The sequence below is a fragment of the Protopterus annectens genome, chromosome 3.part1 (genome assembly GCF_019279795.1).
Source record: "Protopterus annectens isolate FY-2018-M chromosome 3.part1, PAN1.0, whole genome shotgun sequence".
NCBI lineage: Eukaryota > Metazoa > Chordata > Ceratodontiformes > Protopteridae > Protopterus > Protopterus annectens.
In genome coordinates, this window is record NC_056732.1 from 504,531,069 (window position 1) to 504,556,974 (window position 25,906).

General features: G+C 41.2%; 2 protein-coding genes across 2 annotated transcripts in view; one reads left to right on the top strand and one right to left on the bottom strand.

Moving 5' to 3' along the window:
* The window catches only part of TG (thyroglobulin), a 2,464,750-nt gene that overhangs the window by 1,617,152 nt on the left and 821,692 nt on the right, over nucleotides 1-25,906 (top strand). The gene's annotated exons all lie outside the window — the stretch shown is intronic.
* The window catches only part of SLA (Src like adaptor), a 243,849-nt gene that overhangs the window by 124,234 nt on the left and 93,709 nt on the right, over nucleotides 1-25,906 (bottom strand). The window contains exon 2 of the mRNA XM_044066936.1: nucleotides 22,100-22,192. Coding sequence (XP_043922871.1) covers nucleotides 22,100-22,160 — 61 coding nt within the window. The 5' untranslated portion in view covers nucleotides 22,161-22,192. The remainder of the gene's footprint in view (nucleotides 1-22,099; nucleotides 22,193-25,906) is intronic.

The following is a 25,906-nucleotide window of genomic DNA, read 5'->3' on the forward strand; positions in this document are numbered from 1 at the left end:
TGGAGACATACACATATCCTCCCATTGTTTCTTTGTGAATTGCTTGTCCAATCTCTCTTCCCAATGCTTTCTAACCTCCTCTGATTGATTCTTACAATTATCATGCAATATTTTATATGCTTTACTAATTATTCCTTTGTTACTGGCAGCTTCTGTTCCAGATTCTATTAAAACCTCTACCAGTGCTGGTCTTTCATTTAGGAATCCCTATTTCTTTCTCAGACATTGTTGTACATTCTGCTTGAACATGAAGATACAGTCTTCTGGTTTTAATGTAAATGCACAATTTTTTAGATAATTAACATGGTAATAGTAGGAAGGAATTTCAGATGACCAAGGGGAAATAACAGAAAAGTTTTAAAGACAAAAATACCAGTACAAAGTTTTAAAACTGTCTAACTCTGAAGTGCAGCTGGTTTAACCACTGGCCTGTGCCAGTACAATGAACCACCAGTGGTTCTGCACCCGGGGTAGTTGCCCCTCTTGCGCTGCCCTCAGCTTTTCAAGTGAAGAGTAAAAAAAGAGGTCCCTTCTACTGGCACATCAAACAAGTGGCCAGATGCACAACATGCCCCCACACTCCTGCCAGTCATTCAGGTCCTGTTTCTGTGCCGTGTACCCAACTGTCCTCCAACGCATTTGTGGGCTCAAACCTGAGCATTGTTTTCTATAGCTTAAAAGTTAAAAAAAACTCTTTTCAAACTAAAACTTGAGAGCTCTTACACTCCATTCAGACAGGGTGTAAACTGTATGAACAGTTGCTACATTTTATACCCTGCCTTCACAGAGCACTATGGCACTCAGGTTTTAGTTTAAAAAAATATATTCTTCTTATAAACTGTAGCAAACTGCTTGCTAGAAATGTAGCAAACAGTTGCTACAGTTTATAACCTGAATGCTTGGAATGCTACAGCAGTCATGTTTGACCACAAATGCAGTACTGACTTTTAAAAGCCAATATTACTATAGAGATTGGTATTGTCTGATCGCACCTCCCCAACAATTTGCACCCAGAGCACTTGCCCGTCTTGCCCTGCCATAGCTAAGCTACTGTCTAACCTTACTTCTTAATATATTTTTGAGCATCCAGCTTTAGACAGAACTAGATATCAGTTGATAAAATAACAATTTGTGTAAAATCATAATAAGCAGTGTTTTTTTTTTATCCTTCGAATAGATTTAAGTCCCAGGTTATTACATCTGTAGATTGTTGAATTATTTATTTGGGTAGTGTCCACTTTCTGAGGGGGCCTGGGCTGAAAAGCTGCCATATTATCAGCAGATTAATACAGTACAGTCACTGTACTTTACAGATTGTTTATTGCCAACTTAGTAGCATAGAGGGTTGAGGCCCTGACAATGAACTAGATGACAGAGTTTTGATTAATGACCCAAAAGCTAGAGGAGTTGGCTGGCTAGGAGTGGGGGGGTTGGGGTGTGCAAATGAATGATGAACTGGTGGACCCTCCTTGCTTCACATGGGGGGGGGTTAGAGCATGTGTTCTGGAATGAAAACTCCACTAGCTATTTTTGCATTGCCACACTCCAGACACTCTCCAACAGCATCTGCTGATGCATTATAAATTTGCCTTTCCATGACCATAACTTTATCACTCTAGGAAAAAGCCAAATGCTTACCCATAAAATAAAGCTGTACCGTAATGTCAGGATCCTAACTTTACAGCTTCAGACGGTGCAGTGGTGCAGCAGTAGCATTGTCGCCTCACAGCAAGAGGTTCTCTGGTTCAATTCTCGGTTGGAATGCCTTCTGTGTGGAGCCTGCATGTCCTCCCTGCATTAGTGTGGATTTTCTCTGGGTTCTCCGGTTTCCTCCCACATTACAAAGACATACAAAGCCAAACTGGAAGCAAAGCTCTCTCCAGCCAAGATTGTGCTAGACAGCAAAAAGGAAAAGGTTAACACCTGCACTACACCTCTAGCAACTCATAGCCCTTCAAAACCCACACTATCAACACCCACACATAGCAACACTAAACCCACATATGCGGAAGCCCTTAACATTAATCTGCCCAAGCAACAAGGACCTCTGAAGTTGAAATGCAAACACCAGTCACAACCAAAGTGACACATAGCTCACAACACCAGTGTGCCACCCAACAACAGCCCCTAAGGCAAGACAATGTACCCAACACTTTAGTCATAGGTGACTCTATAGTCAGGCACACTGATGTCCCACTCACCAGGCTGAACAAGGAGAAAATTACAGTCAGCTGCCTGTCGGGTGCCAGGATCCACCACATAATGAATGCACTTAAGTCACTCCATAACAAGTACAAATACGACTCTGTCATTGTCCATGCTGGAGTGAATGACCTGAGACGTACCTCCCTGGACTACATGAAAAGAGACATGGAAGAGCTCTTGGATCATGTGGCCCAGGCAGGTATGACCCTAGCCCTGAGTAGCATCCTGCCTTCGCCCAGAATGATACCACAGTATAAGGACAAAATGATTGACTTCAACAATTGGCTAAGCTTCTGATGTCATTCAAAGGGGATCCAGTATTTGTCTGCCTGGGAAGACATGATCGACAAACCACAATGCTTTGCCAGAGATGGTCTGCATCTGTCACCCCTGGGATTCAGGTTACTGGCTAAAGCTCTTGCCACCCCTATAGTGCCTTTTTTAGGCAAGGTTCAAAGGATAAAACCATCACTGTAACAGATACAAGCATGCAAAATCTGAAGGTAATGCTACTCAATGCTAGAAGTCTAAACCTCAAAATGCACTCTCTCGAGGCACTCCTAACAATAAAGAACATCGATATCTGTGCAGTAACTGAGACCTGGTTCAAGGCTCCAGAGAACACCCCGGCAATACCAGGCTACAACTCTTACCACACTTTTCGGCCACAAAATCAAGACTGAAACACTAAAGGTGGAGGAGTGTCCATATTCACCAAGGATATTCACACCTCCAGGCTAGTTGCCCAACACAATGCATCTGAAATTCTCTAGGTGCAACTAACACTAGGTAAGACTGCAATCCAAATTGTAGCTTGCTACAGATCCCCCACCATGCCCCAAGATTCTCACTACACCTTTCTAAACATACTGGAAAATATTAAGATACAACCAAACACCCTAATACTGGGTGATTTCAACTACCCTGCCATTAACTGGGAAAACTACTCGGGTACCAACTCCTTTTCCCAACGGTTTTTGGAATTCATAAATTCCAATGCCCTGGATCAACTAATCCATTGTCCCACCAGGGGCTCCAATATACTAGACCTGGTCATTACCAACATGGGAGATAGATGCTCCACACCAGTGGTCACCCCCTCATTGTTCAGGTCTGACCATAAGCAAATCACCCTTGACATCCACATCCCACCCCCACCCCCCAGTAGAGAAACCTCCTTAAAAAACTTCTCCAAAGCCAACTTCATGCTACTGAAGTCAGAAGTGACAAACTTCATGACACCCATGCAGATGGGAACTGAAAGTTCGACTGCTAAATCCTACACTAAGGCACTGTATGAGCACATCCACTCGTGGATGAATCGTGCCATCCCCAATAGAACCAAGATGCTCTCCGCCAAAAAAAGGAAGCCAATCTAGTGGTCCCCTGCTATAAACAAACTATACAACAGAAGGAAGAAACTGTTGCAGAAAAGAGAAAAATCCCAGGATGCAAAAAACTCCCAAAGATTCCAAAGACAACCACAAGGCATTCTATAGTTATGTCAAGAATCTAAATGGCAATGCTCAGATCTGCTCTGAGCTACAACAGAATGACATTAAATATACTGATCCCAAGGATATTGCCAATATCCTGGCAGATCGATTTAGTGCCAACTTAACCCCCCTCTCACCCCCTAAAGGGCCCATCTCAGTACCAAAAGATTGCCAAATTCCAGTAATCACAGCCACACAGGTAGAAACTGCATTCTCCAAAGCTAAGAATACAGCATTCATGGGACCAGATGACATCCCTGGCTGTGTACTACATGAACTACAAAATGAACTGGCACCCCAGCAAAGTGTCATGTTTAATCATAGCATCACCTCAGGCTTCGTGCCCACTGAGTGGCACACAGCTACAGTTATCCCACTCTACAAGGGAAGATCCGCCTTGGATCCTGGGAACTACCATCTCATCAGTCTGACAAGCCTGATCTGCAAGGGCATGGAACGCATTATCATGGAACTTATAAACAAAGACATTGTCAACCTTCAAACACTGAACCCTACCCAGTTTGGGTTTGTGAAGGGGCAATCTTGTCTCCTGAATCTGACTGACTTCTTTGAATCGGTCTCCAGAGCTGTGAACGAGGGTAAGGCAGTCCACACAGCCTATCTGGACCTCGCCAAGGCCTTCGACACCATCCCCCACTCTGGAATCATAGATAAACTTACTAAGCTGGGCATAAATCCCTACGTCACTCGATGAGTTGCCAACTGGTGTACTGACAGAACCCAGACTGTAAAAGCTCCAGACAAGTGACAAGTGGAGTACCTCAGGGTTCAGTCCTGGGACCACTCTTGTTTGGCATCTACTTCTCTGAAGTACAGGCCAACACTAAGGGACTCTGGCTAACAAAGTTTGCAGATGACTGCAAACAGGGAGCTATTATTGAATCCTCAAATTATTTGGATATTCTACAAAAGGGCCTTACAGAAACAGATGCAAGGTGCCAGAGCCATGGGCTCAAGCTTAATGCCAAGAAATGTATAGTTATCTCCTTTGGAAAAAAACATGTACCCATGAATTATCACATAGGTGGCAGGACACTAAACATTGAAAGTGTGATGAGAGACTTAGGGACACAGGTGAACAGTGGCCTCACTTTCGATAACCACATCACCACAACAGTCAGGAAATCCTTCTATGTGGCACACCTCATCACTAGGGGCTTCTCATCCAGAAAAAAGGAGGTCATTGTCCCACTGTACTCATCCCTCATTAGACCCATTATAGAGTATAATGCCCCATTTGGAATGTACCTCACAAGACATCTGCAACAGCTGGAAAGGCCACAGAAATACCTCACTAAAAGAATCACAGTCCTAAAGCAGATGCCATATGTTGACCATCTAAAAAAACTCCAGCTATACTCTGTGGCATATCATCTACTCAGAGGCAAGCTCTGCTTAACATACAAGGTCATGTCAAACCCTGAGCTGTTGGACATGCTCCACTTAAAGAAATCCCAACCCTCAGAGCCACATGCTCTAGGGATGCAAACCTTGTCATCACAATGAACAAAACATGCTGGAGGGATAGGTTCCTGACCCAGAGACTCCCCATACTCTGGAATAGACTGCCTATACATGTCAAGCAGAGTGCCACATCGGCCCTCTTCAAAAGGATCCTTGATGATTGGACGGGAGATAGGAAATTCACCCGGGGATCATGTCAGTCACCCTGCTAGACAGGGGTCCAGAGAAGTAAATATTGTGGGAAGAAATATCCAGGGAATTGTTATGTCTAGGCTTGCATAGGCCTTAGGGCCAATAGCCTAGTATCAACCTATGAACCTATGAATATCTGGAGCATTTCTCCCTGGGTCTCCTCTGAAAATTGGCTTAATTTCAAGTCAGACTTTCCACATAAACAAATGTTAAATAAATAAATAAATTACTCCAACTCCAGACTTTAAGTCCTCTTTCATCTAAACGTCATGAAAAAACCCTTCTCATACAGACTGAGAGACTACACATAAGACAAACCAACTCTCATAAGCTTATAGGTTTCATAAGTTGATATTAGGTTAATAATCACTGTGGCGTTTATAGGCCTAGCCATGCAACCCAAATGTATTCCACAAGTTATTGTGCCTTATAGGTTATTTTAAGGGGTGTGTGATAGTTAGAAGATGTATCCCACAAGTTATTGTGCCTTATAGGTTATTTTAAGGAGTGTATGTTAGTTAGAACATGATTTAATGGCTGCCACTATCCATCAGAGACATAGGTGTCAGACCAGGGTTGAATTGCTGATTTCCCATCCACTGGTACAGGCTGCCCTTGAAAAGAGTTAGGGAAAGGCTATGCTTTACATTGATGGGAAGCCTGTTCCAATGAATGGGGATTCTATGAGATATGTATCTGTTCTTCAAACATGTCCTATTTACGTTGCAAGCAAAATGTAAATCCTTAGATCTAGTAGTTCTGGCGCTATTCATTTTGTGGCTAAGCGAAAGGTCCATCAGAGCAAAATCCAACGATGCCTTGTCTAATGGGGATAAATTGCCTGTCAGCAGTCTCTAGGAAATAGAGTGTGGAGATGCAACTTCGACGCAGTCTATATAGGACATTATGTTTACACCCTGTATTCTTTTTGTAAGGAACCTTCTTGTACATTTCAGTTCTTGCATGTGCTTGGTCAGGTATATACAGAAAGGGGCATTATACTCCATGATGGGTCTGATGATGGCTAAGTACAGTGACACAATGACTTCCTTGGACCTATATGCCATGCCCTTACTTATAAGTTGAGTGACATAGAGTGATTTTTCTTCCAACCTTAGACACATCTTGACCAAAAGTCAGGTTACTATCTACACAAGTCTCCAAATTCCTGACTTCTGTGCCTACTTTTAGGGGAGTTTTATCAATGAGGGAACTTCCCTGGGTGGCCAGCTTCCCAAAAGCTACTATTATGCATTTCTTGGCATTGTGTTTTAAGCCATGGCTTTGGCACCAGTCATTTGTCTGTATTAGACCTTCCTGTAAGATATTAGTATCAGAAAGGGGGGTTACTATGATTGCTCCAAGCTTGCAATCATCTGCAAACTTGGTTAACCAGAGGCCCTTGACATTGGCCTTGACTTCTGAAAAATAGATGCCAAAGAGGAATGGACCCAGCACAGATACCTAGGGGACTCCACTGGTGACCAGACTCATTGTGGAGGTGGTCTCTGCAATCCTAACTTTCTGTGTCCTGCCTATGAGCCAGCTGGCTATCCAGGGATTATGTCTAATTGCATGAGTTTGTTTACAATGCACAAGGGGAATATTGAATCAAATACCTTAACTAGGTCAAGGTAAACAGTATACACCATTATGACCATTTGAAGAAGTTCAACAGGTTCAGTTGATATGACCTGCTTTTGATGAAAAATAATTGGGTTGGGTCTAGTGTGTGAAGGTTTTTTATGTCACTGTTAATTATTTCCATGATAATTCTTTCCATTGCTTGGCATATGAGACCAGTGGCCTTGATAGATCATATTTCAAACAATTTAGGAGGTTTAACAGGATATTATCAGGGTCCATTGAAGCTATATTTTTGACCTTAGAGAGTGTACATAAGACCTACTCTGTACTGATAGTTGAAGGATTATGTTAGATGGTAATTCCTAGGGAGCAGTTGGGGGTGAGAGGGTGCTACAGTTGAAGATGAATTTGTCAGCCAGAAGATGTGATATACTATTCTGGTTCCGTGAACATAGGTCTATTTACCAACAGTTCAGCACACTGCTGTGAGCTGTCTTTGAGGTTTTTGGATATAGCTTAAGAAGGTCTTATGGTTGTCTTTGGCCTGGGATGCTATTGTACCTCAAAATTTGCTTTGCTGGGTTTAATCCTCTTAGTTGACCATTCAGTTTGATGAGAGAGTTTTTATGTGTTTTTGGTGTTACACTTCCTAATTTTAGCTATGACATTTTTTCTTTTGTTGTACGACCTGTTTAATTTTGGATTCCACCATGGTGGTTTGTTTTTAGAATTAGTTTTGGGATTACTTGTGGTTGGCAACTGCAGCCTGCATGCAGTCATTGACATTGCTGTACAGATCTTTGGTGAATAATTCCACCTAGGTTATTATGTTATCTGGGTTGGGAGAGGCTTGTAATTATGACAGGATATCACCTAATAGAAATAGTTTGCCTTGCAGTAGTTTTTAACTGTTACAAGCTTTGTTGGGGTTACTGAATTTTCTTATTTTGAAGGAGGCTGCTTTGTGGTCTGACCTTACCATACAGGACACAACACTGTGCTGGGGGGGACCATTATCCCATATTTGTGAGTACCAGGTCCAATCTATCAGCACCTCTAGTAGGTATTTGCACTAACTGGTCAAGGTTTACAAAGTCTGGGAATCTTCTCTACACCTGCAAATTTGGGGTCATGTAGGATTCTCAGTTTATAAAGGAATAATTAAAGTGCCCTGGGGGTGCATCTGCTCTTTATGCTCCCTAACATCTTGCATCTGGGGAGGTTGCCCCCTTGCTATGCTTCTGGCAATGGTAACAGTCATGCAATTATTAATACTGCAGTTTTCACAAATATTTATTATTGGCATTTTATTTATTTATTTATTGGCATTTGTTTACTGGGGAAGTCCACTGGGCCAAGAATAATCCATTTTCAGTGGAGGCCCGGGGAGAAAAATGCCACAAGGCAGTTAGTATAGCAATTATATTATACTGGAACAATTTATATTAACAAGAAGCATAGTCATAACAGGTGTTATAAATACAATAAAGTACAATATGAAAATGTAGGTGGTACAGGGAAATAATGTAAAAACACAAGGCATAGAAGTAAATCCAATGAACATATTCTAGTACACTCTGATGTTAGTGTACACTGCAGAGTAGACTTTGTTGTGAGTGTGGAAGTGCTTAATATAGGTAGAATTAGAATAACAATCTAAAGGTATATGTGTTTGAAGTAGGGAGAGATTAGTACTGGGAGTGATGAGTGTGAAGAAGTAATGGGAGTCAAGTTTTGGAGGAATGAAGTAGAGGAAAAAGGGGAGTTGATGTAAGGAAGAAGGAGTCAAGTCTTAGGAAGATAGAAGTTCAAGCATCTACAGTGCCAGAAGGTGGACAAATGCTGTTTCAGAGCTGTTTTGAAGGAGGATATGTTACTGATGGTCCAAATAGCTTTTGGGAGTGCATTTCATAGTTTGACAATGGAGAAGGGGTAGAGCATTTGACCTGATGGAAGTTTTGGTTTGTCAACTTGCATGAGAAATTGTTTTTTTAGATCTGAGTGATCTAGCTGGGTGGTAGTGAGTTAGGATTGGAGATAGGGCTTGGTAGTCTGAAGGATTGTATACAATTTTATGTGCTATGGTTAGTTGCAGGTATATTAGGTGATGTGGGAGTTCAAGCCAATTGACTGATTGTAAGGAAGAGCAATGATGGGATGAATATTTGGCATTGGTTGCAAATTTATTGATTTTATTGTAACAGGACTCTAGCTTATTTTTTAGGAATAACTGGATATTGATGAGGAGTGGGGCACCATATAGGAGTGAGAAGAGGAAGAAGGTACAGGCAAGAGTTTGTTTGGAAGAGCAGTTAAGAAAATTTTTATGTCTATACAGGGATCCTAATTTTGGTGTGTCTTTTTGGTAGAGGTTTAGACATGAAGATCAAAAGTAAAGTTTTCATCTAAAATGACTCCCAGTAGTTTTGTATGAGGTTCTACGTCTATGGTGGACTTGTTTTGAGAGTGTATGCTGAATTCAGTCTTATTTATGGAGCTACTTTTCTTGGGGGTGAATAACAGCAGTTTTTTTTATGGGGATTTAGAGAAAGGTGGTTATCTGTCATCCGTGTTTTGGTGGAGTTGAAAGCATTCTGGGTAATATGCAGGAGTTCGGTAATAGAGCTAGCAGAGCAGATTATGGTAGAGTCATCTGCATATTGAACTGCTGTACCATTAATAATATTGGAGTAGAAGTAGTTGATGAAAATACTGGAGTAGGGTGCCTAATATGAACCTTGGGGGGTGGGGCACGTGTGGAAGTTTCAAAGAAAGGAGAGAAAAAGTTTTGCCATTTAGTAGACTGTTGTCTGTTGTTTAAGTAGCTGGTAAACCAATCTAAGGTTAAAGGGGAGATACCTAGGTTTGAGAGTTTGGTGAGTAGCAGAGGGTGGGAAATAGTATTGAAGGCTTTAGAGATTTCAAGAAATAGAGAAGATACAATTTTGCTGGTATCTCAAGCTCGATTGACTGCATCTAAGAATGATATAAGTGCAGTAGTTGTGCTGTGGCCTGGCCTGAAACTATGCTGAGTGAGGGAAAGAAGTTGGTTTTTGAAGTAGATAGCTGGGTTTATGGATGCATTTCTCCAAGATTTTGAAAAGGGGGAGAGAATAGCAATAGGTCTAAAGTTTGAAACATCTGTGTTGCTGCCACCTTTGTGAAGGGGTAGAATGAAACATTTTTTCCAGATAATAGGCCTCCTGATTAGATCTGTTGGTGAGTATGCTGACTGGATAGGCAGTGGCTTTAGCAGACATCTGAAGGTATTCTGGGGGTAACTTGTTGAGAGCATAAGAGCATGGTTTCAGTTTGATAAGCATTTTTTTGATAATAGCTGTAGGTATAGGAGAGAAAGAAAAGGTGGATGGAGGGAAGATAGTATTTTGAGTTAGGCTTTGGTGAGTGGGAGTTACTGTCACTACTGATTTGGGGAAAGGTTGCTATGAGGCCTGATTATTGTATTGATGAAATGAATGTTGAAGAGAGGCTATTTCACTAGGTGTTTTGTCTGGATGTGGACAGGGGTTGTTTTTGGGGCCAGGGTTTAGCAGAGATGAGATAGAGTTCCAAAATTTCTTTGGTTTTGTTTATAATTCTTTTGCAGGCCAAGGTGGTGTGCTTTTCTATCATTGTTGACTAGTTGTTTTGCTTGATTGTGTAGCTGCCTGAATTTTTGGTTATATGCCATTTTGCAAGCTTTGTCTCTATTAGTTATGATTTGTTTGGTAGATCTGGTTAGCCATATGACATGATTAGTTTTTACTCTATTTTGTCTTTTTGGGGTCAGGTTATTTAGAATGTCCAGAAGAGTTAAAGAACTCAACAGCTTCATCAAGAGGGAGGACTTTTAATACATTCCAGTTGATTTTTGCCAAGGTTTCATTTAAGGTTGTGGCATTGAAATTAACTAGATTTCTTGTATATTTATACATGAATATGAAGAAAAAAATGATATACAACAGCAGCCAATATCTAATACAAATAAAAAGTTATTAAAGCAGCATGTGCTGTAATATATGAGGTAATATTTATGTATTTAAAGATTATAAAGAGACTATACAGATAGTTTAGTATATGGTGTATATTTATGGTTAGTTGCTCTAAAAGTATTAAAATCAAACTGACATTGCATCTAACATGGTATGAGTTTGATGTTGCACAAGGTCTGAGATACATAGAGTATCTACTGTTTATTCATGCACCAACTTAGTGAAGAAGTATCTTTATAGTAAGTGCTAATGAATATTAGATGACCCTACATAATGGGAATAATAAGATGATGAGAAAGAAGGATTTTCTTTAGCCCTACATTTGGTAGGGAAGTCTGTTATAATGTAAATTGAGATATTATTTCAGGCTTTTGAATATAAATGAAATAAGCTTTAAGCTTTAATATGGCATTGCCAAGTCTTGATTTGAGAATCCATGTTCACTTTTGGGAGAATGCTGCATTAGTCAGCTGCTAGTTATGGACAATGAATCTGACAGAGTAGTTTATGCATAAATGCTGGGTGTCAATATTTAACTCTGACTTCGGGAATATTTTTCTTAGGTTCTGAAAGGCACGATAATACTGGGTGGGGGGGGGGGGTAGCAGGAAATATAAGAATTTGTTTTATGTGGTTGCTATTTGTCTTTGTGCATACCGGCTAAGATTTCTAACAGCACGTGAGTTTTACCATAATTTTGTCAAGAAGCATTACTTCTACCATTGAACATCTTGTAGCTGCAAGCAACAAAGGCTTGTTTTTAGGAGTAAGCAATTTCATGTGTTTTTTTTTTTTTTCTTTGAAAGAAGAATCAGTGTGATTTGTGGACCTGAGACCCATACCTCTCAACTTCTTAGTGGTAGAAATCTGGACAAAGCCTGACAAAATGGGGAGACAAAGGCCCAAAAATAAGGACATATTCCTTTTTATAAACTTAGAACGTTGCTAGAATATCAAGGTTTGCGTTAGCATGCATTTTCTGAAGGAAGTCTGAAACTCAAATGTATGTCATCATGTAGTGACCTCAATTCTCAGATCATCCCAGTGATTTGCCAGAAAATCACAAATTTTATGAGGAACAGACCAAAAATATGACCAAAAATATGAGGCAAAAATCTGGACAGTTGAGAGGTATGTTGAGACTGCTGTCAGTAACTGTATCCAGGTACTTCAGCTGTCCATTGTTTCATTGGGGACAGATGATCACAACACTTTTTTTGGCTAATGCTTCCTTCATAAACTTGGTCTGCTTTCCAAAAACTATGATTTTTTTTTTAGGTTCTTGTTTAGGACCAGTTTACTCTGTAGAATCAAGCTTAGGGAAATTAATCCTTTAGATGGTCATTTAGCAGTACATTGGTATTCCTGACAATATGAAGAGGAGCTGAGTCATCTGCATATAGGTTCATAGGTTCATAGGTTCATACTAGGCTATTTGCCCTAGGGCATTTATAAGCCTGGCCAGAGTGTGTGTGGCTTTCACCACCCCTTAGGATGAGAATACTATACCCATTAGTTTGCTGTGCCTCTGTCCAGCAGGGATACAGAGATGATTCCCGGGGTAAACCTACGATCTCCCATCCACTCGTCAAGATTTCTCTTGAACAGAGTCAGTGAGGGGCTCTGCCTCACATGGACTGGGATTCTGTTCCATAGTGTAGGGAGTCTCTGGGTGATGAATCTGTCCCTCCAGCATGTCCTATTTATATCCGTGTTGAGGTTTAAGTCTCTTGCTCTCGTGGCTCTGGTGGATTTGGATTTTTTGAGGTGGAGCATGTCCATTAATTCCGGGTTGGACATGGCCTTGTATGTCAGGCACAGATCACCTCTGAGCAGACGGTATGCGACTGAATAGAGCCGGAGTTTCTTCAGTCAGGCATCGTATGACATATGTTTGAGCCCCTTTATCCTTTTGGTGAGGAGCTTTTGGGGTCTTTCCAACTGCTGCAGGTGTCGGGTAAGGTACATTCCGAATGGGGCGTTGTACTCAATCATTGGTCTGATAAGTGAAGAGTACAGGGATACAATGACCTCTCCTGATCTGGATGTGAATCCCTTCATGATCAGGTGGACAATGTAGAAGGTCTTCCTAACTACTTTGGCAATGTGAGTGTCAAAAGAGAGGTTACTGTCAACTTGGGTCCCCAGGTCCCTGATAACTTCTTCTGTGTTTAATGGATTACCACCTATGTGGTAATTAGGGGTTACCTTGTTTTTCCCAAAGGGTATGACTATACATTTTTTGGCATTTAGCTTAAGGCCATGGCTCTGGCACCAGTTATCCATTTCTATGAGACCTTTCTGGAGGATGTCTGTGTCTGATGGAGTGTCAATTATGGTGCCCAGTTTGCAGTCATCTGCAAATTTTGTCAGCCACAATCCCCTATGTTTGCCTGCACTTCAGAAAAATAAATGCCGAACAAGAGGGGGCCCAGGACTGAGCCCTGTGGGACACCGCTCATGACCGGCTTAGAGTCTGACATGGCACCAGCAACTCTAACCCTGTGTGTTCTGTCCTTGAGCCAGTTTGCAACCCATCTTGTGACATATGGGTTTACATCTAAGCTGGTGAGCTTTTCTATGATGCCGAGTGGGGTATTGTGTCGAACGCTTTTGCTAGGTCAAGGTAGGCTGTGTGAACTGCCTTATCCTCATCAATGGCCTTAGTGACTGTTTCGAAAAAGTTGACCAAGTTCAAGAGGCAGGATCTGCCCTTGACAAAGCCAAATTGGGTAGGATCCAGTGTCTGTAGGTCCCCAATGTCTTTATTTATGAGTTCCATTATGATCCTCTCCATAGCTTTGCAGACAAGGCTCGTCAAGCTTATGGGGCAGTAATTTCCAGGGTCCGTAGAAGCACCGCCTTTGTGGAGTGGGACCACAGTTGCCGTACGCCATTCTTTGGGTACGTATCCTGTAGTAAGGCTAAGATTAAACAGCAGCCTTATGTGTGGGTTTAGTTCCTCATTGAGTTTGTGTAGCACACAGCCAGGGACACCGTCCGGTCCCATTGATGCTGTGTTTTTTGCTTTAGAGAGAGCAGCTCTCACCTGGGCATCTGAGATGTTTGGGAGGGAGGCTAGACTCTGGTGGGATAGATATTTCTCCTTTTGGGGGGGGGGAGAAATTTGCACTGAACCTGTCTGCCAGTATGTTGGCAATGTCTGTGGGTTCAGTGATTTTTTTATCATTTTGGACTAATTCTGAGCATATCTGGGAGTTTCCACCCAGGTTTCTAACATAGCTAAAGAAGGCTTTATGATTGTCTTTTGTGTCATTAGCGATTTTTCTCTCAAAGTTGGCCTTGGATGATTTTATGAGTGATCGTAGTTTTTTGCTAGTATTGATCAGAGATGCCTTCCCTTTTAGGGATTTTGCTCTGTCATGTAGTAGCTTTCTCCTCTTGTTGTAGAGTTTGTTTATGGCTGGAGTCCACCAGACCGGGCGCCTGCCTTTGGTGGAAAGGGTCTTGATTTTATTAGGGATTGCTTGATCCATACATTCCTGGAGGTGCTCGTAGAAGGCATTTGTAGCAGAGGCACTTTTTCTGTAGTGAATTAGTAAATACATCCGAAAGCAATCCTTGCACATTAGTTTTGTCGCTGGATGGGAAGCACTTTGCTGTGTGTCAAATGTCTGTTGCCAGAATAAGGTATGCTGAAATCAAAGTTTTATATCTTCCATGCCATGAACAGTCTGTATTTCCCAACATGTGCACACATAAGTTCTGTGTACATAATTGTTTCAGCAGTGTAAATGACTTACTAGGTAGCACACAAACTTCTGATGTCAGGAAAGTCGGAAAGCTGTGGGTTCTACTCCACAATAACTGCTTGACATTATATTCTGGTACTTAGTTTCCACTAGAGTACTGGTGGGGGGATACTGCAGTTCAGGGCTACCAGGGAAAACATGTAGCCATATGAAAAAACAAATTGAATACGTTGACTTGTCATTTTAATGAAGTTGAATAAATCCTAAAACAAAATTGATATTGTTGGAAACAAATGTCACTGTTTTTCTTATCACAAGTCCCTTCTTGTCTGACTGATAAATGAAAAATACATTTTTTGACAAAGTTCAGTCCATTACTCCACAGTACCTAAAACATAAAACACGTAGTCTGTTTTAATTGCTAGGAATAATATAAACGTGACTTAAGTATTTAAATGTCAGCAAAATACATTTCTTAATTCTATCTTTTCCCTTGGAATCATCTCCCCTTTATTTATTTTACAAATTCCATTCTTTAATTTCACCTTCCTTAGTTGTTCAGTGTAGTACATAACCAGCTCAGACCACTTTGAATTTAAAGCTAAACTGAACGAGCCTTTGGTTGCTGTCTGTAAATGTCAGTGTTACAAAGAAAATGGATTAAAGTCTGTCAGTCTGCATTTGCCTACTTTTGATGCTGTGAAATAGTGGTGTTTTGTTACTTGTTTCTTCTAAAAGGCTGATGTGAAGTTATATCACTCCAGACATTTGTGAATTGCCAAGGGTTTTATTACTCATCTAACACATGTAATGCTTTTGTTATTGTTGTTTGATCACATATGACTCTTTTGGTGAAGGAGATTTTGGTGAATGCAAAGAAAGTGAAGCCCATTCACTGAAACTGCCTTTGACAAAAGTGGAGATTGTGTTTTTCTCCATTGTTATGCTACCTCAGAATATGTAATTCCACGGGGTATAGGGTTCAGTACTCAGTACTAACCATGTTATTTCTTGGGAAGCCCACCACTGGTTAAAGTCAGTGAGAAGTGTTTCATGAAGACCATCAGCAGCTGTCAAGATATTTTTTCACCTACCTTGTCTCCAACAGCATGGAATGGTTCCATATCATACAGGGCCAAACAAATCAACAAAAGAAACAGTAAAGATAATAGAAGATCAAGCTATTACTAGCTCTCTAGAATGCGCTGTGAGTGCTCCAAGCTCCATAGAAGTGGCTGTGAGTGCTCCAAGCTCCATAGAACAGGTTGTGAGCACACCCTCAAGCTCTCTAAAACTGGTTGCAAGTGCATGATCCAAGTTGTCTAGAACTGCTGTGAGTGCTCTAAGCTCCCAATGCATTTAGTTACTTGTATCACATTGCACTCAAGTTACCTGGCACTTGCTCACTAAAGCAATTATATAAGTCAGCACTAAAAATTAAAAGCACTACACCCTCACTCCCCACTGGCCCTTGTTTTCAATTAAGGATTTCCCAATATTATTGTAGCATGTCCAAAGGTCAGTTGTCAATCTCCTCTCCAGTCCAGCTGGTGAATCTGGGAATCTTGAGGCAATGTTATAACTGCCTCATGTACACAGACAACCCTCTCCTCCTCCCACATAACACAAATACTTGCGAGAGATGCAGCTATCTAGCCAAACTGGAGGCTGAGCTCTCTCAACTCAGGACTGGCAAGACCAGACAGGAGGAGAAGGCAACTACACACACCACAAAACCAGCCTCACATAATGCTACCACTCCGCTGAATCAAACACATAAACACACAAAGACATACTCGGAGGCTCTGAGTAAAAATTTACCTAAACAGCAGAGGCCTCCAAAGCAGACACCCAAACAACTGCTACCTCAAGACACCCCACAAGCAACACATAAACCACAAAAGCAGTGTACAAAGCAGTCACAGCCCTTAAGGCCAAATACAACACCAAACATACTTGTCATAGGTGACTCCATAGTCAGACACACTGACGCCCCACTCACCAGGCTGAACAAGGAGAGGGTCACAGTAAGCTGCCTATCGGGCTAGAATCCGCCACATAACACAAGCACTGGTCACTCCACAGCAAGTACAAATATGACACAGTCATTGTCCATGCTGGTGTGAACGACCTGAGACGCATACCTCCCTGGACTGCATGAAAAGAGACATAGAGGAGCTCTCTGATTATGTAGCCCAGGCAGGTATGACCCTAACCCTGAGCAGTATCCTTCCTTCACCAAGAATGATGCCACAATATAGAGACAAGATGATCAGCTTTAACAATTGGCTTAATGTCTGGTGTCATTCAAAGGGGATCCAGTGTCTGTCTGCCTGGGATGACATGCTTGACAAGCCACGCTGCTTCGCGAAGGCACGGCTTGCACCTGTCACCCTGGGATTCCGGATATTGGCTAAGGCTCTTGCCACCCCATAGTGCCTTTTTAGGCAAGGCTCAAATTCTAAACCTACCACCCAAGAAAACAAAAATGGGAAGAAATTGAGGGTAATGATGCTCAATGCCAGAAGTCTAAATCTCAAAATGCACGCACTCGAGGCCCTTCTCAGTATGGAGAACATCGATGTCTGTGCTGTAACTGAAACCTGGTTCAAGGCTCCTGAGAGCACCCGGCACTATTAGGTTTTACCTCATATCATGCGTTCCGCCCCAAAACCCGGACCACTCCACAAAAGGAGGGGTGTATCCATATTCATAAAGGATACTCACACCTCCAGGTTGGTGGCAACACATGAAGCTCGAAACCATCCAGGTGCAACTAACAATAGGCAAAACTGCTCTACAAATTGTAGCATGCTACAGGCTACCCTCTCAAACTCAGGAACCCCACACAGCCTTCCTGAAGACACTGGAGGGTATAAATGTATCTCCAAACACCATCATATTGGGTGACTTCAACTACCGAATATAGACTGGGAACATTACTCAAGCCCTAACTTTCTAGCCCAACGGTTCCTGGAGTTCATAAATTCAAATGCCATGGAACAGCTAGTCACTGTTCCCACGAGAGGAGAAAATATACTAGATCTCATTGTCACAAACATGGGGACAAAATGCTCCACACCGAAGTATATCCCTCATTGGTGAGATCTGATCATAAACTAATCTCACTGGAAATCCACATCCGCCCCACCCCAAACAAAAAAGACCATAGTGAAGAACTTCTCTAAAGCAAACTTCACACTACTCAAGACTGGTGTGGTATCCTTCAAGGCCCCTGAGTCAGAGGAAACCACAACCCAAGCTGCGGAAGCCCTTACAAATGCCTTCTATAAACACCTCCAGGACTGCATGGATCAGGCAATCCCAAATAAAACCAAGACTCTTTCCACAAAGGGCAAACGTCCAGTCTGGTGGACCCCAGCCATTAACAAACTTTACAATAAGAGGAGAAAGCTATTACATGATAGAACAAAATCCATAAAAGGGAAGTCACCCCTGATCATTATTAGTAAAAAAATACGAGCACTCATAAAATCAACTAAGGCCAATTTTGAGAGAAAAATTGCCATGGATTCAAAGGACAATCATAAGGCCTTTTTCAGCTATGTTAGGAACCTGGGTGGAAACTCCCAGATATGCTCAGAATTAGTCCAAAATGATACAAAAATCACTGAACCCACAGACATTGCCAACATACTGGCAGACAGGTTCAGTGCAAACTTCACCCCCCTCCCCCCCCTAAAGGAGAGATAACTATCCCAGCCGAGTGTAGCCTCCCGGACATCTCAAATGCGCAGGTGAAAGCTGCTCTCTCTAAAGCTAAAAACACAGCATCAATGGGACCGGATGGTGTCCCCGGCTGTGTGCTACACGAGCTAAATGAGGAATTAAACCCGCACATAAGGCAGCTGTTTAATCTCAGCCTTACCACAGGATACGTGCCCAAGGAGTGGCGTGACGGCAACTGTGGTCCCACTCCACAAAGGTGGCACCTCTACGGACCCTGGTAATTACCGCCCCATAAGCTTAACAAGTCTAGTCTGCAAAGCTATGGAGAGGATCATAATGGAGCTCATAAACAAAGATATAGGGGACTTGCAGACATTGGACCCGACCCAGTTTGGCTTTGTCAAGGGAAGATCATGCCTTTTGAACTTGGTCAACTTCTTCAAATAGTCACCAAGGCCATTGATGAGGAAAGGCAGTCCATACAGCCTACCTTGACCTTGCAAAGGCTTTCACACAATACCCCACTCAGGTATTGTAGAAAAACTTACCAGCTTAAATGTAAACCCATATGTCACAAGATGGGTTGCAAACTGGCTTAAGGACAGAACCCACAGGGTTAGAGTTGCTGGCGCTGTGTCAGACTCCAAGCCGGTCACAAGTGGTGTCCCACAGGGCTCGGTCCTTGGCCCCTATTGTTTGGCATCTACTTCTCAGAAGTACAGGCCAACATGGGAGGACTTTGGCTGACAAAGTTTGCAGATGACTGCAAACTGGGCGCCATAGTGGAAAGTGCATCGGACACGGATATCCTTCAGAAGGGACTCACGGAAACAGATAGCTGGTGCCAGAGCCATGGCCTGAAGTTAAACGCCAAAAATGTATAGTCATACCCTTCGGAAAAACAAGGTAACCCCAAGCTACCATATAGGTGGCAATCCACTAAGCACAGAAGAGGTTATCAGGGACCTGGGGACCCAGGTTGACAGTGGCCTTTCTTTTGACACTCACATTGCTAAAGTGGTTAGAAAGACCTTCTACATTGCCCACCTGATCATGAAGGGATTCACATCCAGATCTAGTGAGGTCATTGTTCCCTGTACTCTTCACTTATCAGACCAATGATCGAGTACAATGCCCCATTCGGGATGTATCTCACCCGACATCTGCAGCAATTGGAGAGACCCCAAAAGTTCCTCACCAAAAGGATAAAGGGACTCCAAAATCTGTCATATGCTGCCAGATTGAAGAAACTCCAGCTCTATTCAGTCGCATACCGTCTGCTCAGAGGTGACATGTGCCTGACATACAAGGCCATGTCCAACCCGGAATTAATGGACATGCTCCACCTCAAAAATCCAAATCCACCAAAACCACTAGAGCAAGCGACTTAAACCTTAGCACGGATATAAATAGGACGTGCTGGAGGGATAGATTTATCACTCAGAGACTCCCTATGCTGTGGAATAAAATCCCGGTCCATGTGAGGCAGAGCACCTCGCTGACTCTGTTCAAGAGAAATCTAGACCTGTGGATGGGAGATCGTAGGTTTACCCCGGGAATCATCTCTGGGTCACTGCTGGACAGAGGCACAACAAACTAATGGGCACAGTATTTTTTCATATAAGGGGTGGCGTAAGCCACAATAATTTGGGCTAGGCTTATAAATGCCTTAGGGCAGATAGCCTAGTATAAACCTATGAACCTATGAACCTATGAACCTATGAACCTATAACTGACTTTGTGTGCACCAAGCACCCTGGAACTGACTGTTTGTGCTCTAAGCTCCCTAGAACTGGCTGCGTATGCTTCAAACTCCCTAGAACTGGCTGTGAGTGCTCCCAGCTCTCTACAACTGTCTGTGTGTGCATGCTCCATGTTCCCTAGAACTGGCGGTGAGTTCTCCAAATTCCATGGAACTGGCTGTGAGTGCTCCAAACTCCCTAGAACTGGCTGTGAGTGCATGCTCCAAGGTCTCTAGAATGAGATGTATGCACTCCAAGCTCCCTAGAATGGGCTGTGGAAGCTCCAAACTCCTGTTATTTAGTCCCAGGTAAAGGGAAATGCAGTAATCAAGACATGGAGTGCCAGACCATGAACTTTCACTGCAAGGTCTTCAGGAAGAAGAAGAATATGCTTGATGCAAAAGATGTTTTATAGATGGAAAGAAGATAGTTTTCTAGCGAATGATGCCTGTTTGCTATATGTCAGTCTGTTATCAACAATCATACTGAGATTTTTAACCCTCTTCATAAATGTCAGTATCAGGGCTATAAATGATGACAGTATAAGTAAGAATGGACATTTTGAATCCCTTTAGTTAGTATGAGTAGTCAAGGCAATAGTCTTATAAATAGTAAGCTGCCAATAAATCATGCCCATGATAAGGATTGCTAATTTTGTACCTGAAGTTCCTTTAAATGGCTCTTTACAAAAAAAAAAAAAAGAAAAAAAAAAGGAAACGGGCCTGTATTAGAAACAGGAATTCCCAAGCAGAATACGAAACTGAACTGTGACTAGGTTAGCTGGTGCCCTGTGCAATTGAGGACAAAAAAAAAAAAAAAAGAGGCTCGTCTTTCAGACCATAGCAGACTACTTGCTACAAATGTAGCAGTAGTAACAACACACACACACACACACACACACACACACACACACACACACACACACACACACACACACACACACACACACACACACACACTTAACACTCCTGACTGTAAATATGCTTTCATCATTCATGCTTGTACAGCATAACCACATGATGGACATCTACCAACTGTGCCTCCTAACACCTTGAGCTTGGGGCAACTGTCCCCTTCACCCCACCCTAGTTGCACTTCTCTTAATGGATGCTCTCAGAAAAGTACATAGAACATAGACAGCTTTTAATTGTATTGCTTATCACAGAATCATTTTACCTGCTTTCTGGCTCAGCAGTTAGGATTTTGTTCAGGGCTGCCAGGAGAGCAGACATTCTGAAAAATGTTCTGAAAAATAGAAATGTAATATGTGTGCCCACTTTCTTTAACATATTGTTACCATTAGTATGTCGGTCATCTAGAGTGTTTTTCTGTGTACTATAGACAGCTTCAAAAATCACTTGTGATGAAAGGGGGGGGGCTGAAAAATTGTGTGAAAGGTAAATACCTCCAAAAGCTGTTACATCATGTGCAGGAGTTAATCAGGCCTGAAAATAGGAATGCCCTTCCAAAATAGGGACAATTGAGAAATCTAGTGTAAACCACATCCACTTTCTTCAGTGGTGTATCCCCATCATTTTTATTCATTTAGTTTTATTATATACTTATCTATTTGTGAGGGCACAGCATATGGAGCATATCCTAGCAAGCAATTGTTATAATCAGGTCAGTCATGGTTGAGATGCTGGAGCACTTCGTAACACACAAACAATTACAAGCATCATGTACACACTGGCATCTTGTAGTCTCACCGGCCCTTTTCTGCATGCCATTTGGATGTGGGAGTAATATGGAAAACCTGGCAAAAGTCCATAGAGAAATATGGAGCACATACAAAATGCAGACAAAAGGCACTGCAGTCAGAAACCAGTTCCGAGATGGAAGTGGTGTGAGGCACTTCTTTGCTAGGTAGGCCTTCATTTCCATCTAATAAACAGGTTACCATCACTGCAGCTTTACTACTTACTATCTTCAATGCATGTCACTCATTTTCCTTTTTTCTTATGACAATTTTCCATTACTGGCACTAGCATTCTTACCTGCTTGAACTGCACGGAAGTTGTCTGTGGGAGGCAGGCCAGGTTTCAAGATATTTCCCATCCTTCTGGTGGTGCTCTTGGTTTCCAAACTACCTGATTAATGTAAAAGGTATTTGATTTAAGTTGCACAAATGAAAATAAATGTTAATAATTACACAGCAGACCAGTTTTGCCTCTATAAATACTATGTTTTAAATGTGTTTTCATAATGATAATTTTCTTGGGCTTGTCTGCATTTGTTCCTCTTTTTTTATTGCAGACCATACTCTTATCTGATAAACAGCAGTTTTATCAAAAATAGTGAAGTTGTGGACATTATTTGAGCAACTGTTTCCACTGGCCCTGCCTAAAAATAAACTATGAGTATACAGTGCAAAGACATGATGCACAATATTTTTAGAGAAGGCAGTTTAGCTTGTGCATGGTTGCAGAATTTTGCATAAGCAAACATCAACAAACAGACCACAGCAGTTGGCAGTCAAGGATCATAGTGATAGTAATATTTACTAATGTGTTGTTGTTGTTGTGTCTTTTGGCTTTTCCCGGTTAGGGGTCGCCACAGCGGAACTCCGGTCCGCTAATGATTGGCAGTTGATTTTTGCATGCTGAGTTACTAACGCACAACCTTCAACGAAGGTACGCCCATGCACGCAGGTCTCCACGCAGAAGACGCATGTGCATTGCATGTTAAAATATTGCATTTGTTTACTGCAAATCTGAATATGTTGCCAGAAATATTTTTATATAGCATTGTAAACAACAAGGTAGCTGACATAAGCCAAATGTTACATTCTTTAAGGTAAATTCAATCACTTTGTGTGAAAAGTTGTGCCTTGATGAATTACATTTAGCTGAAATGCCTGTTAAGAAAATAGAGAGAAAACATGACCGCATTGAAAATGTAAAGAGAAAGCATGATTGTATTAAAACATACATTTTAACAGCATGGCCCACCTATTTTTTTCCTTTTCCTATTTCGTTGGTAACCAGCAGATCCAAGTCAAACAATAGTTTATTTTTCCGAATACTTTTAAGAGTGTCATCGTACCTGCCCCATGTATTTCTGACATCCATCTAATTTTTTATTGCTACCTTTTTGGGGAAGCTGTTCGGATTACTTTAAATACAAACTGCGGAAAATTACTTCTTGTATGAATGCAATAACACCCACATTGCATATTCAGTTTGTAACCTCATTCCCATGTAATTCTTTTAGAAATATATTTACCTGTTTGTGTTTTCCCTTTATCTAGTACATTTTTTTCTTTTATACCTTATGTTTGTCTCCTTTCTTCAAGTCTACATATGCTAAGCTCATCTAATATTTTTTTTCGCATCAGTTGGAAAAAGTAATGCAGCAGACTTTGTTCTCCTCGCCATCTATATCCTTGCAGTGATGAAGTCTCCTACAGAGCTTCTGTAAAGAGGGATAACAACGTTTCTGCTAGTGTTGACTTTTTGTATGCTTACACTTTCATTCTTTGCTGCTTTGTCACATTACTTATTAGTCACCATCTGATGTAACAACCTCCATTAGTCCTTTCTACTTTTGTCATTGCTTCTCCTTCAGCTTTGTTCTTTTTTTTGGGTGGGTGGGGGGTCTGTTGCTCTGAATTTTCTTACCTTTTATGACTTACATCTTCAAATCAAATCCTACTCTGACTTCCCGAAGTTCCACTTCTTCATCTTCACTGACATCCCTTGCTTCCTTTCTCTCTCTCTCTACTTTGTTTCAAAACTTACATTACTACTCCTCTTCCATTTGCTTATTTCATTTCTTGTAAATAAGTACACATGAACTCCTGTGAATATTCTAACAGTGTTTGCATATTTTACCTCTGTGTAAATGGATGTTGTATTGTTATTCTTGCACATAACCTATGCTGAGCTTGCATCTGGTCAGACTGTCATCATTGCTCCATCTTGGTAATAAATGCTTGTAAAATAAAATAAATTCAAACCTGCTAAGCCCTCATTCATCCTTTCTGTACATTTTTGTGTAGCAACCCTTTTGCAGATCATTGTGTCATCTTTAAAACAACATCCATAAGTTCTGTAATACCACTTATATAGGCAGTGGAAAGAACATTTGACTTTGACATTTTTAGCATTGGAGTTTGACCTCACATTTGTCCAGCATTAGTATTCACAATATTAAGAACATAGACATTGCAAATGCTGGCATTCTGCTTGCAAGCACCTTTGCAATGACTGCAGCAAGTGCCTGCAATGATTCCAGTATTTTATTTTATTTATCCTTTGTTGGCAGGGTTAGTCCCACTTGGGTAGTAGCATCTTTTCATGGGGGGGAGATCCAAGGTGGTATGTATACTACTAAGGGTATGGTACACGAGACAAAGATCACTCCTGAAAAAGTTGATAAGACACTAGAAAAAGACATAGAGCATCCTTCCTCTCTTGGTAGTTCTACATCTTTAGGCCTGTGATCTTTTTGTTTAGGAAGCTTTAGGATCTTTAAGTTTGTGATCTTTTTGGTTAGGAAGCATTATGAACTAATTGTTTCATATATTTACTGAGATACATCCTGAAAGGGAGGAGGGTTGTATTCAAAAATTGTTCTGATCAATGCTAAATATAAGGGACTGATTACATCTCTAGACCTTGATGATGTTCTTTTGGCAATTAACTGTACTAAGTAAAAATATTTCCTGGCAACCATTGTCACATGATGGCCAAAAGAACGGGAGGTAACTCCATAAGTTCGTAGGTGTTTGTAGTGGTATGTTGTCTGTTCAGTATGATGAGGGAGGGGTTGTCTACCAAAAGTGATGATGCTATACTTCTATGTTTTCTTCTCTCTTTCTCTCTTTGATTTCGTATTGCACTGTAAAAATCTCTTGCTGTACTGTTCAATAATTCTTGAATATTTAGTCCTTCTGGCATATCCATGACATAATTTTTGTCACATTACTTTTTGTGAGGTACCATAATCTGTTTTATTGCAGTCACTTGTTCTTGTGTTCTATATCTGAAAAATATTTTGTTTAAAAATAGACCAATTAAAAAAACACTTCAACTTGCAAATGTACAAAACTGCAAGAACAGTAAAAAAAAGATGATTTTAAAATTACTCATTTTAATTGTAATATTCAATTCATGTTAAGACATTGTATGTGGATAGGTATAGTATAATAGTTTTCACATTTGAGGGAAAACAAAATTTATTGCAGCTAGTCTAGGAATTTGTAGTTGTTAAAACTAAATCACTGTTTTAATCTTAGCCTTTCAGTTTTTGTAAAGAACCTTAACTGTTTTTCACTCCATTCTTTTCTGAACTCACACACAGGCAGTATTGAAGATATAAAACAAAGACTTTTGTTGCAGCTTTTTAGCCACATTTATCTCTACAATATTTCAAGAACTTTAGTCCATAAGGCATCTTTGTCCTCCACTGTTTCTTCAGGTCTTGTAAAATACTATGTATTAATTTTGTATTATTATTTATCCATCTTAGCCTCTGCCACCCCCTTCTATTTTGCTTTTGCTCTTTCTTAGTATCAGTGTCTCATACGGTTAATTCTGTCCTTATATTATGTGGCCAAAATATTTTATCATAGGATTATAGGACAGACATTCCAGTGACAACCTTTATTCATTTTCTTAAATATTGACTGATGGTGATGGACAGGTTGACAGAGGAGATCAGGCAGGAGTCCCCGTGGACTATGATGTTTGCAGATGACATTGTGATATGTAATGAGAGTAGGAAACAGGTGGAGGAGACCCTGGAGAGATAGAGATATGCTCTAGGGAGAAGAGGAATGAAGGTCACCAGGACTAAGACAG